This window comes from Rhinatrema bivittatum, chromosome 2 (genome assembly GCF_901001135.1).
Source record: "Rhinatrema bivittatum chromosome 2, aRhiBiv1.1, whole genome shotgun sequence".
Taxonomy (NCBI): Eukaryota; Metazoa; Chordata; class Amphibia; order Gymnophiona; family Rhinatrematidae; genus Rhinatrema; species Rhinatrema bivittatum.
The window spans coordinates 31095009-31109101 of record NC_042616.1 but is presented as its reverse complement, the minus strand read 5'-3'; the positions used below and the strand labels follow the sequence as shown (position 1 = coordinate 31109101).

Genomic DNA, 14093 nt, shown 5'->3' with positions numbered 1-14093 from the left:
CACAATTCACACATCCATGCACCCGATGCAATAAACTAGATGTTCATTTCTACGCAGCGCGCCTCGTTTTATGCCGCTCCGACTTTATTCCCATTCGAATACTGCATCGGGCGAGGGGGGGGGAATAGGGTTGCGTGCCCGTTAGGAAACAGGCGCTTGTTATCGGATGCATGATTTTTTGCGCATGTCTCATTGCGTCGGCCTGCGAGAGAGCAGGATAAAGTTTAAAGCGCTCTGTGCTGTATTCAAACGTCTGAACTAAACAGTAACAGCATTCGTAACTCCTTCCCCCCCCCCCCCCCCCCCGGGGCAACCCAAGGGGACGCCATCCTCCCAACAGGTCCTTTTATCCACCCCTTTCACACTTGCTACAGGAGTCTCTCAGTATTTGGTTGCTCCACACCCAAGAACAATATCCCACAGGTCTTACGTAAGGAAACCTGTTGCTCTTCTTTCTGAGACAGAATCAAAACCTGGCTAGTCAGCAAAGCCTCCCCCTCCACATCTTACTGCTAGGTATCCTCCCTTAACTATGAAAACAGTACTCTACTTTTATTTACTGTGTTACTATGTGCCGTGTTTGTTTGGGTTTTTTTATTGCTAGGTATCCTCCCTATACTATGAAATCAGCGTACACAACATATTGCTACCATCACAGTTCCTTGTTCGTAGGCTCCCTCCCCCTCACACCCAGGCATATGTACTGCCGTTCGCTTTTTTCTTTGCAATCCTCTTTGTGCTTTTCCGAGGAAAACGTAGAATATCAAAACGGAAAGAGAAGTCTAAATGCCAGCACTGGAAGGCTAATGCAGCTACAGTTCTGATGCACAAAGACGTAGCTTGGTATCGGCCACGCTCATTTATTAAATAGAAGAGGAAGATTCTGGCCAAGGTCCTGAAACGGAAGCGCCAGGATCAGGACGGTCCATAAATAAGGCGCAAAGGTTATTTAACCAGGTACGTACAACGCAGGTTGGCAAGGGCAACAGTAGCCTTAGATACTGGTAAGGCATTTTGACAGGATGGCACAGCCATTTCTTTTGGCAGTTTTGAAGAAATAAGAACATAAGAATATAAGAAAATGCCATACTGGGTCAGACCAAGGGGCCATCAAGCCCAGCATCCTGTTTCCAACAGTGGCCAATCCAGGCCATAAGAACCTGGCAAGTATCCAAAAACTAAGTCTATTCCATGTTACCATTGCTAATGGCAGTGGCTATTCTCTAAGTGAACTTAATAGCAGGTAATGGACTTCTCCTCCAAGAACTTATCCAATCCTTTTTTAAACACAGCTATACTAACTGCACTAACCACATTCTCTGGCAACAAATTCCAGAGTTTAATTGTGCGTTGAGTAAAAAAGAACTTTCTCCGATTAGTTTTAAATGTGCCACATGCTAACTTCATGGAGTGCCCCCTAGTCTATTATCCGAAAGAGTAAATAACCAATTCACATCTACCCGTTCTAGACCTCTCATGATTTTAAACACCTCTATCATATCCCCCCTCAGTCGTCTCTTCTCCAAGCTGAAAAGTCCTAACCTCTTTAGTCTTTCCTCATAGGGGAGCTGTTCCATTCCCCTTATCATTTTGGTAGCCCTTCTCTGTACCTTCTCCATCGCAATTATATCTTTTTTGAGATGCGGCGACCAGAACTGTACACAGTATTCAAGGTGCGGTCTCACCATGGAGCGATACAGAGGCATTATGACATTTTCCGTTTTATTCACCATTCCCTTTCTAATAATTCCCAACATTCTGTTTGCTTTTTTGACTGCCGCAGCACACTGAACCAACGATTTCAATGTGTTATCCACTATGACGCCTAGATCTCTTTCTTGGGTTGTAGCACCTAATATGGAACCCAACATTGTGTAATTTTATTTTATTTAGAGATTTTTATATACCGCGGCACGTTACAAATATCACCTCGGTTTACAATGAACCATAATTCAGCAACAAGGTATTTATAGCATGGGTTATTTTTCCCTATATGCATCACCTTGCCCAATCAATTTGCTGATGGAAGCAGAGGGCTGCATATGAAACCCAGGGCTAAAAATTATGATTAATGGCACACTGACCACCTGCTCTTTGATCTGGCTATGGAGCCACTGGCTCAAGCAACAAGAGAATCGGTGAGGGCCTCTCGGATCAAGGTAAAGGGGGCCAGATTGTTCAGCTCATTTTAAGACGGCAGCAGAAGGATTTGTATATTTGAAAATAAGGGTCACTACAAACTTGAGAAGCCTCTATAAACTGAACAGTTCATTGACGATTGCTCAAATCTGGAAAAAAGTTTAAAAGAGTGGCTAAATTTACTGAAGACGGAGTATTGTTTTCCCCACTTTATGTACCTACTTCAATCTATCCCCCATTAAATTCCCCAAGTGGCGTTTAGCTTTCCAGCTTCATTTGACATTACAAGGTACCCTGTATTAGTCTAGTCTAAATACTAGGGGGGGAATGGAGGCTCCCGATTTCAAGGCATATTATCGGGCAGTACGCTTAGCCTGCTTGATGGAATTGTTTAAAGGATGCCTCTCTGCTCTTTTGTGGTTACAGTCAGAGAAAGCCCAAATGGAGGATAGACACACCCCATCTTCTCACAGAATCTCAAGACAAAATCCCACAATAGTTCATGCCATACAGGTTTGGAGAGTGTAATGTCAGCAGCTGGCTTCTTACCTATAGCAACAACCCTGCACTTTATGCCAACATATGCAAGTGGCAGCAGGGCAGGGTAAAACATTTGGGCAGCTGTGGAAGGATGAGGAATTTGTTTCATTCAAGTGGCCAAAAGAAACCTACAAGATTGGGCAAGATATGCACTGCCTTTATTTACGACTCAGGAGTGCACTGGGAAAACACCAAGACAAGAGATGGATCCCCCAGAATTCCTAGAGTTTTGTTAGCATTCAAAAACCACAAGGCAGAATAACATCAGCGATTTCTAAATGCATCACAGATACAGGTCGAAGACTGGAGTTAGTCCTGCAGCTCTTCGCAATGCAAAACTCTGAGACAGCAAGATTTAACCCACTCAGACACCTATAGTCACCAAAGCTAAGATGGTGACTATAGGTGCCACGAGGTGCAAAGGTTTTGGAGAGAGATTAAAACAGATCACTGTCTCACTGACTCGCTAGTGAAGACAAAAACAGTCAAGGAATTCAAAGGGGCATGGGATAAACACTGTGGATCCCTAAAGGCTGAAGGACGTAAATGAAGAAGAGTGCATGGGGGTAACCCGCTCGGATTACTACCCTCAACCAATAAGCCTTGACACTTTTGACGCAACTTCAACATCGCTCTCCGCTTTGATGGCAGGGGGTGGGGAAGGGGAATTGGATTTAGACAGCAACCAATACTGGTCCCGACTTTTACGGTCTGGGGTACTGATATGAAGACATAAGGGAAAAAGCACAGGACTGCTTCTACGGCCAAGTCCATAAGCAAAGCAAGACAGCATTGCCAGAATTTTCAGGAAGGCTCCTCACCCAGTAAAAATGTTGCTAGCTGTAAATTTTTACGGGTTTGACAGTTTCTTGGTTTTTGATTGTAAATACTACTACTCTTATAAGAACTGGAGATAACTGTATGGACCACCTTTACGAGAAACATGGAGGTAACATGCATGGCTCAGCAGATACTACCATAAGAAGCTTGCTGGGCAGAGTAGATGGACCATTTGGTCATTACTATGTTACTATGTATACGTTTGTTTCCTGGGCTATTGAGATGATGTTAACATCTCCTCCCGGGACTCGAGGCTTGTGAACCAGGCTATGCATGCCCAGTTTCAGAGAGAGACCCCCCAACTCCCCCGCCCAAAAAAAAAAAAATTGCACATTAGTAGGAACAGGAGCCTAACTGCATTATTTGAATCAAAATTTAAAAACAAATGGCTTATAGTCTCTCTCCAGACCTACTTTCATCACCACCAACATTGCTGCTTCCCAAACCAAACAACCTGAGCTAAGCTCGCCCAATACAAATGAGACACCAGGACAGAATCTCTCTGCCACTGAGGCTGGAGCTTGACATGTCAACCTCCCTTCTGAATTCAGAACTAAAATGCTTTGAGAAGACAAGGCGAGATGCTGTGAAGGGAAGCGGACGTGTTGCTGATCGGCTCCTTTCGGGCCTGCTTACCATCCACCCCTGGCCTGCTGAATTCTGCTGCATCGGGTGTCGCTTTGGGTGCCTTACCACCTGGTAACACATGCTGATCAGATCAGTAGTACTCTAAAGCTGGCATGTCGAGCCAGCTCATGAAAAAGGAGAAAGATAAATCCCAACCAGCAGATCCCAAAACGGCCGACGGTAAGATGGAGGTAGCGACTGAGATGGCTCAGACGGATGCGCTCATCAATGCGGTCACTGGGGCAGTTGAAAAAGCAATAGAAATTAAATTAGATGGGAAATTTGAAGAGGTTTTTGAAAAACCTGATGCACTAATCAGGTTCGTTCAAAAAACAAAACCAAAAAAAAAACCCGACCATCCGGTGTTTGATGGCTATGGTGCATCATGTGTCATACTTAAAAAAGATGGCATCCGTGGCCATGACACAGCAGAGGCTAAGACGGAGTAACGCCTGGAGGCTATAGGAAAGTAAGCTGGAGGATCTGGAAAACTGCTCGCAACAAAACCCCAATTACCCCCTCCAGCCTTCTCCCTTCCTCTAGTTGCCTTACTCCTCCTGCCCCCAGACTCCTCTCTCCCCTTACTTCTCACCCCTTCCTCTCCAGGACCTACCCTCAGGCAAGATTGGACACCCTACCCCCAACCTACCAAACTCATAAAAATGAAACAGATTAATCACAAAAGAAACTTAGCTCCTGCTTCATAAAAATACCATTACAATTAACATTTATCAGGAGTTCCACAAGAAAAGATCCAGAAAGCAGATCTGAATCAGATTCCTAAACGATACAGTTAGTCCTGCAGATCTTCGCAACTCAAAAACTGATTATAGCAAGATTTAACCCATTCGGACACCTATAGTCACCAAAGCTAAAATGGTTTGATCCAATGGGTAAACTTGCATTTCAACAGCATTAGAAAACTATTAACTGATTTACAGTGCAAATAAGAAATGCCCTCCTGAAAGGAACATAGCTGTTATGGAGTTGCAACTTACCAGGCCCAGAATGAACAGCGGGGTCTCATGGCACCCACCATCAATGATCAAACATGGAACAAACCAACTTCCAACATCCTTAGGAGACTGACATCTCCTCAATGCAGAGTACTAATCTTAGGGATACTTTCGCAGATCAGAGAGAGTTTTTTCAAGCCGAAATTCATAGTAGAGTCAGGATCTCTCGCATCCTAGGATCCCTAGTTAGATTAAGGCCTGAGCCTCCTAGTGCTCCACTGCATGCCAAGTGGAAGGTGGAATTATTTGACTTGGCCGATTTTCATTTTTCCCCACTCTTAAGCACATACCTGAGCTGATGGAAGATGCAAATTTGAGAGAGCCGCAATACAAATTCTTACAGAGAGCTTATTTGCCTCCATCCTGGCTGTATAGAGTGGGTTATCTGGAGTCAGGAATGTGCAGTAAGAGTGCACATTGGGCACTGTTTTTGGGTTTGACCCGTTATTCAGTCCTTTTGAGAGTAAATTTGTCAGTATTTATCTTTTTTGGTAGGACAGACAGTGGTTTTTGCTCCTGAAGGCATCTTCTTTGCTGTAGCATCCTCCTTCCAGATTCAGGGGAAGGGCAAACGCCTTTTGCTCTGGAAAGCATGTTTGATTGCGAAGACCATTCTCTTATGAAGAAATAAATTTCATGGCCTCATGCAAATGGAAAAATCAAACTACAACGTGGTCGTTTAAACGCAAACTTAAAATTTATTGACATTTGGCACCCTTATCTACAACTGTCTCCGAGGGCAGAAGAGGTGATTAATTATCCACAAATTTCTATATTCCAACAGGTATATTTTGCAAAATGTAAGACCCCAATATGAACTTACTTTCTTTTTCTCTTTTCTCATTCCTCTTATTTTACATGACGCAGGGGGGAAAATGTCTTGAACCATCTGGTTGACTGAATTGTTTGATGCTTGGCATGCTTCAGAATCATGTATGTCAACCTTTAGCTGTTGTATATTTTCAATAAACAGTCTTAAATATAAAATGTTTTGATTTGTCCCACGCCATGTTCTCAACTGAAAGGCTGTTGGCGCCTGTTTAAGATTATAGGCTAGTTTGTTTGATTTAGTTTTGTTTAAAGAAAAGCAGGGATGTAACGTCCTAGTGAGTCATGTCCCAGCAATCCTGATAAGCTTCCAGCAGATCGGTTCTGTTATCAGTCCACCCCAGCAGGCTCAGGGTCCACATGCAGGCAGACTGGGGAAGCATGACAGCGACCGCTCAAAGAATAGGATTTCTGAAAGACACTGGGACACCGCTCTTCCTCTCTCAAAGTCCTTCTGTATTCTCTCCTCTTATCATCCCCTCTCCCCCATCCTCCTGCACTGATCTCTCGTCTCACCTCCTCCTATACTCTCTCTACCTCCAATGCTCCTTTCCTCCTCAAAAGCCACCTGCAGGGCTGATGCTAGCTTTTTTTTTTTGCTGCCCTGTGGGAATAATTACTGTGCTTCCTCTCCTCATTTTTTTTTTTAAACACTTGTTACTGTGACCCCCAGTGCACGTGTGGATAGGTAGACCCGGCACTGGCTGGGCCTGTAGCACCTCTGTACAGCACAACGGTCCTGGCCAGAGCAGGCAGGCGGGCCAGGAGCAGCTGGGGCTCATTCCTGCCCCATTCTGGAATCTTGGACGGGGGTAAGAGGAGTTGGGGGAGGGAGGTGGATGGGTGCAGGGGCGGTGTATTAAATGCCCTCGGCAAATCTTATAACTTTGTGCTCTGCCCTCTCCACACACAATTAAGATTATGTATTCATAACAGATTAAGAGACAATTTGGCCTTAGGACTATTTTAAACACGCATTGGGTGCATGCTAAGCCCTCAGAAAGCCATGACTAAACTGATTTACAATATAATAAACCTCTCACACCAAAAACAGTACTAACTACCAGCACTCAAACACAAACAACCCCATCTATGAAAAGGCAACACAGCAAATATTGCACTAAGCCTTAAAACACCAATAAACCTCCTATTAAGAAAACAGAACAAACCAGGCTGCTATTGATAACTACACAGAAACTACATGTTAGCAGAATACCTCACCTCGGTCCCATATGCAGAGCACAGACAGACCCTCACCAAAAACAGAATAAAGAGACTATAAAATACAAATAAAAATGTGCAGTCAAACACTGAACTGGAAACTGCAACAAGCCACACTGTGTTCTGAGCAACAATGAAAAAACATGATTGCCACCATTCCTCATAAACCAAACAAAATGAAGAAATATAAAACAGCATATCCATACTTATAAAAAGAATATTTAAAAACAGCTGATGAATAGAACATCCAATTAAAAACTAAAAAATTTTTTTTACACATTTCTGAAACACCAGTAAAATATGCCAAAACAGCAGACACAATCGCCACCCAATAATTAAAACTAACAAGGATTTAAAAAGTTCCTCTGCTCTGCATACCTAGAAGCTTTTGATTTCCAATCACCCTGAGACTGGAATACTAGGGGGCAGGAGGGGGACACACACACACCTTTGCCCCAACCAGGCCTCTCCCTCCCTTCTACCAGCCCTCTCTCCCCCTGGGTGCAGCACCACATGCAATTGTAGTTTGCTCATCCTGTAGCACTGGTCCTGGCCACCTGCAACTGCAGTGTGGAGGGGGAGCTCCCCGGACCCCGACATGCCCAGCAGATCCTACCCCCACTCACACTGGGTCTACGTATGCCACATTACTTCCCTGATGTGCCTGCTCACTCCCTAGGCTGAGAAAGAGTAGGTCGGCCTACCCCAACGTGGGGGCCCCGTGCGGCATTCTGTGAAAGGGGGATTCCAGAAGTCAGTACCAAGTTGACTTGAGCTTGCACCTCGCCCGTTCAGCAGCTCCAGAAAATTGTAGTTGATTAAATTAAAAAATGTTTTACATACCATTTAAGTATTTCATACCCCTGCTTCAACATCCTGCGATACCAGAGGCAGAAAGCCTTCCCCTCTTCTAGGATGGTAGGTCTTGGGGAGATGGCAGTTCCTCTGCTCCCCCTTTGCAAGGGAGGAAGTGGAGTCAAGCCACCACCTCCAGCCTGGAAAAGCAGCGTTTCTTGTGGGGAGGAGAGCTCCCACACCCCCACTTTCTTCCGGGGGCAGAGAGAGGATAGGGGATAAACTGCACATTCCCCTCTTCCGGGGCAGAACGGACGGGGCGGCAGTTCTTTCCAAGGAAGGGGAACGCAGGAGTATTTTTGATGTCCGAAGGCAAGGCATATATTTTTGGAAGTAAAATGAGGAAGTGGGAATCTAGGAAGATGGGGAGAAGGGTAGGAAAGATGGAGGACTTTGCTTATAGGTTCAGGTTGCCTGGCTACCAACAAAGGCGGTGGGCTGGAAGCCAAGACTTCCATCTCTGGAAGCAGGCAGTCAGATTCTGAGCCTTTGCTAAGCCCAAGCTATATTCTTCTGGGCTTTAGTCAAATTAGCAACTTTTAATGTTCTTACATGTACTCAAGAAAAATTCACTTGAAATAAATAGATAAAGATGGGAGGAGCTTATCAGACAACTGCACTCAAAGCTGCAGAGATGCAACGTTTCAACCATCACCCCAAGGAAGGCTTCTCAAAATGCAGCCAGTGTTGGGGCAATAAAGGGTCACGCTGTTTGTGTTCATAGCGTAAGAACATAAATAGTTGCCAAACTGGGTCAGACCAAGGGTCCATCAAGCCCAGCATCCTGTTTCCAACAGTGGCCAATCCAGGTTACAAATATCCGGCAAGTACCCAAACTTTAAGTAGTTACCAAGCTATTAATGCCAGTAATAGTAGAGGCAATTCCCTAAGTAAATTTGATTGATAGTTTGTGGACTTCTCCTCCAGGAAGTTATCCAAACCTTTTTTAAACCCAACTACACTCACTGCCCTAACCACATCCTCTGGCAACAAATGCCAGAGCTTAATTGTGTGCCGAGTGAAAAAGAACTTTCTCCGATTAGTTTTAAATGTGCTACTTGCTAACTTCATGGAGTGTCCCCTAGTCCTGCTACCCGAAAGAGTAAATAACCAATTCACATCTACCCGTTCTAGACCTCTCATGATTTTAAACACCTCTATCATATCCCCCCTCAGCTGTCTCTTCTCCAAGCTGAACAGCCCTAACCTCTTCAGCCTTTCCTCATAGGGAAGCTGTTCCATCCCCTTTATCATTTTGGTTGCCCTTCTCTGTACCTTCTCCATCGCAACTATATCTTTTTTGGAGATGCGGCGACCAGAACTGTACATAGTACTGAAGTTCTGTTGAGCATGTACAACGTCGTCATTTACAAATATAGTTATTTATTTATTTAACAGTTTTATATACCGAAGTTCTAGCAACAAAGTTGCTAATCAATTCGGTTTACATTGTAACAATAAAATTGACAGAATGTAGAATAATGTCTTACAGAGAACAGGGAAGATTTAACTTGGAAATAAATAAAATAACTGAATGAGAGCAATAAATAACTTCAACGGAGCAAGTTAGGACATGAAAAGTGCCTATTCTTTTCTTGCTATTCTGTACCTAAATAATTTATTTTCTTCCCCCCCCCCTTACCTTTTCCTTCTTCCCTCACCCTTCCCTTCCTCTTTTTCTCTCTCTCTTCCCTCACTTATGTACATTAGCTTTTGTAACATAATTTTGCAATACTGTTATATAAAACATTGTTTCTTTTTCATTATTGTTACCAGTCACCATTGTTTTCTAGTTCTCTGTAAAGCACCTGTTGCTGTATTTCATGTCCCACGGAAACTGATATGATGTAACCCTACGAATGTTGGTATAGAAAAAAATCTTTAAATAATAATAAAGAAGTGCTACTTTTGAAGTACTGCTCATGTGTCCTTCAGCAGCTGCACATCTCTAGCCGAGGTTTTGTTAACACTGGAAGATTTGTCTGATAAGTCGTTAAGTTAAATTTCGATTTTACTGCATATTAAGAAAATCCATTAGAAAGTGACATTTGGGGTTTGTTTTTTTTTGTAAATGTTACATGCAGGTACTGTAGGAATAAGAAGTGTGTCTTTAGGGTGGTAGGAAGGAGCAGCTCAGCAATCGTATATAATTGCTCCTCCCATCTTTTCATCTATTTATTGCAAGTTCATTCCCAATTTGGTTGCACTATTTCAAGTGGATTTCTCTTTTTTGATTATTTGGTTTTTCACTTTTGCATGTGGTTTTGTCTTGACGCAGGTTTCAATTTAACATCCCAAGCCCAATGACCTCAAAGGACTTCTGCAGAAACAGGCGTTTCCGTTTCAGGCCGGCATACGCAAGCTCAGTCCATGTTATGCTCACAACTCATGTCCAAGGTCAGACCAGTTCCTTCACTTTAAACAACAACAACAACAGATCCCCTGGCACAGCAGACCTTGCACTGCTGGGAACAAGGCGCTGTTTCTAGAGATCGTTTTAGTAACCTCCCCTCCCCAACCAAGGACCACTGCAGACCCTCCCGGATGACTCAAACACATTTACCAGTGTCACCCAGTGGCCCAAAGGCCTCTTGTCCCAGCACCTCTGGCTTAAGGCCTGACAGAGCATTTGTGCCTCTGCACAGAGCAGAGGGAGTCTGAGGTTTTAAAGTCAGCCAAAGGCTGCTCTACACTTAAGTCTGGCCTCCACCTTGAGCAAATATTATACTTGGAAAGCATTTTCATCCGAGCTCATGCACAAGACACTGGGGGAGGGAGGGGTGTGGCTGGATAAGTGGGATCAGGGTGTGCCACTCAATCTTTCAGCCACCAAGATAAAAATACTATTCCTACTGAGCACCTTTGTTTACATTTGTGTGTACAAGTACAAAAGTGTGTGTAGGATCCCCAGGGGATAAACAATGGTATTAAATCCCTGATCTCCAGGGACTGATTAGAATATGGATATCCAAGGGCACTGTGCACAGGCTTTACAGCAAGAAATTAAATATAGCATCAGTACAATCATTAAACCACCAACTCGCACATGCAACGCATATAAGCAAACAAATGCAGCATCTGATACAGGAGCGCTTGGGTGAGTTCGGTCTGAAGTCGGGGGATATTATGGTCTAACACTTCTTTCTATGCTTCAGATTCTTAGATAACCCTGAATCGGGGAGATGCGAGTGCACCTGATCTCTGCTTCACAAAAGGAAAGAAAGCCAGAAAGAAACCCCTGGATAGCAGTGAACCGTGGCTCAAGGTTCCCTGGCCACACACCACAGGCTGGTTTCATTGAGCTGGATGATAAAAGGAGCCAGGTCAAAAGAAAGTAATTTATACTACTGTAACGTTCTAGGAGCACTTGATTAGCTGCATTTAGCTCATGCCAGTTCAAACAGATGAAGCAAAAAAACACCCAGAGAGCTGTTTCAAACTGTCAACAGGCTATTGGGAACTACTGGATTTATTGATTTGGATTTATTTCCCGCTTTTGTTGAATAAGAATTAAACCAAGGAAGGGTACAGCATATTGAACTGGTAGCATACAGGCAAAGACCCTTAGGTACAGCAACAAAAGTCTTTTTCATCCACCACCTTAGCCATCAAATCACAGGGCAACAGCCTAGGAAATGTTTTCTCTAACAACAATACTCTCAACCAGTAAAAACCAGAAACCGATGCTGCAAAGGAAGGCACTGTGGAATTGAATCATTGTGCACCATCCCATGGATCTACCATTTTTCATCCTCTCCAAAAGGAAACAGACTCCCTCCTCTCAGACAAAGTGACAGCTTGCCATGAAGACTCCTGGCCTAAGTAGTTACAGAATAAAATCAGGCCACTTAATGGCATCCAGCTCATTCTAAAAGCCTCACTGGCTGAAAAACATCTACCAGACTGCATAAAGTTAAATTCGAAAAAAAAAAAATAATAATGTGACCCAAACAATCTAGGCAACTACCACCCAGCCTCAAACTTACATTAGATCACTGAAAAAGTGGTGATAACACAGCTTTCTAATTATCTCTCAGTCCATTTCAGTCCAGTTTTAGCCTCATTTCAGCACTAAAGCAGTTCCAGTAAGCCCGGCCGATAAACTATGCTTGTGTCTGGATCATAGCCAGGAAGTTCTGCTGGGACTCCACAATCTCTATACAATGTGGATAATAACATCCTAATCTCTCATCTAAAGGCTTTGGGTATAGATAGCCATGTGTTGAACTGGTTTAAATCCTTCTTCCACAATCTGAGGGAGCTATGATATTACATTTGTTACAAGGATATTTTAATTGCTCTTTTTTGTTGTATAGGATTATTGAGTGGTAAAGAAGACAGAATAGATGATATAGATTGAGAATGGGGCAAGGAGACATGATTTATAGGGTGACGAGCACTGCAGAAACAAAACCCATTACAATAGATCACAGTAACTAATACAGTATAGAACATATTATACAAGCTTATGTAGCATGCTAGATACAAAATACCTATGTAGCATATAAGAAGCAGTGCCAGAAGCAGTGTGTGTGGGGGTGGGGGGAGTCAGACTTGGCAAAAAAACTCTTAATCATGACATTAGCTATTACTTCCAAAATTGAGAGGGGCAAGTACACTTACCTCATTTTTCCTTAATGCTAGAAATTTAGCTCCTGATGAGAGGTAGAGTAAAATCTATGGGGCTGAACTTGAGTTCATTGTGTGGGGTTCTTCTATTTGGGATTTGTGTGTATAAAACATGATTTGTGCACAAAGCATGTTCTCTGCACATGAAACTACATCAGGAATTAAAACCTTTTTAGTATGCAAGTAAAGAAAATACATGGGGGGTTTTTTGTGTCTTGTTATATCAGGCTGAAAGCATGGGACAGTGGCATAGAGGGATCTCATCAAATAAGATACAGAAAATAGAACATCTACTTGCTCTCCCACCCAGGCCCTCTTATTAAGAAGAATCGATCACATACATGGATAATATTCAGCTCTTGGTCCCTCTTGTTTCCGACCCTATTGGAGCAATAGGAGACCTAATGAAATCCTGGCAAAGATTTCTAGTTGGCTATTCCAAAATAAAAAACAAACTACATAAACATGGAATTTGCATGGCGTGCTAATTTGTGCACACGGTTTTACTCCTAGCTATGAGCATATTTTTTTGTGCGCTAAACTCCTTGTTAAATTGAGAGTAAAACGTTCCAGACAAAAATGTGTGCACAAACAAGCGTTAATACCGACCGCACCTTATTACATCAAGGCTTGTGTTACATATCTCTGATCTGTTGTAACCCACTTTGATCACTTAATGTAAAACAAAAAATAATAATGATAATGATAATGAAATTATTAAAAAAAAAAAAAATCACTCCTGCAAGAACATTTCCTCCCTGTAAAAAGTTGCTTCGGCACAGAAGAGTCTTTGTCTGCTCCCCCTCTGCCCCTCCTACCTGTGCAGGCTCTGCCTCGGCCATGCTCTCTCCTGCTCTCCTGGGGAGGAGGAAGCTGCAGGCTCTCTCCCTTCTCTCTCTTTCTTCAGGCTCTGCTTCTCTCTCTCTCAATGGCCGAGGCTTGCGGAGAAGCTGCAGGAAATCTTTCCGGGTTAGGAGGGAGGGGACGGGAGTTAGGCCAGGGGTGGCAAATATAGGGCCGTGCTCGTGCCGCGTCGGAGCACGGAATCTCAAGTGGGTTAAAAAAAAAAAAAATAGTGACAATGCCTGGCGCGCGCGCGCCCGGATTCACGCCATTATAGGGCGACGGCCAAACAAAAGCTGGCCAGCGACGGAAGCGGCAGAAAAACTTATTAACTACAGCCTAACCTGCGGTCCCCGGCCGGCCTTCCAGTTCCGCTTCCCGCAGCCAATCAGCCGCTCGGAAGGCGGCCCTCCGGCCTACCTCCCGCAGCCAATCAATCAGCTGAGCTCGAGCCATCCCTTCCACCCGCCTCCTGCACGTCCCACGGGGGGGGGGGGCGGAGCAGAGAGGGAGCTTTTGCTCTTCTTCTCCGTCCCCGCCCGCCTTCTTCCGCTT

The 14093-nt window shown here is 43.9% G+C and overlaps 1 protein-coding gene and 1 long non-coding RNA gene across 3 annotated transcripts in view; one reads left to right on the top strand and one right to left on the bottom strand.

The window, feature by feature from the left end:
- The window catches only part of LOC115083746 (oocyte zinc finger protein XlCOF6-like), a 52457-nt gene extending 38612 nt beyond the window's left edge, over positions 1-13845 (bottom strand). For both annotated transcript variants that reach the window (XM_029587741.1, XM_029587742.1), the window contains exon 1: positions 13514-13845. In XM_029587741.1, coding sequence (XP_029443601.1) covers positions 13514-13537 — 24 coding nt within the window. In that variant the 5' untranslated portion in view covers positions 13538-13845. The remainder of the gene's footprint in view (positions 1-13513) is intronic.
- On the top strand, positions 754-11455 carry LOC115083749. Its single transcript, XR_003854397.1, has 3 exons — positions 754-957; positions 10345-10463; positions 11222-11455. It is a non-coding gene; the product is annotated as an uncharacterized LOC115083749 (long non-coding RNA).
- Positions 13846-14093: the final 248 nt, after the last annotated feature.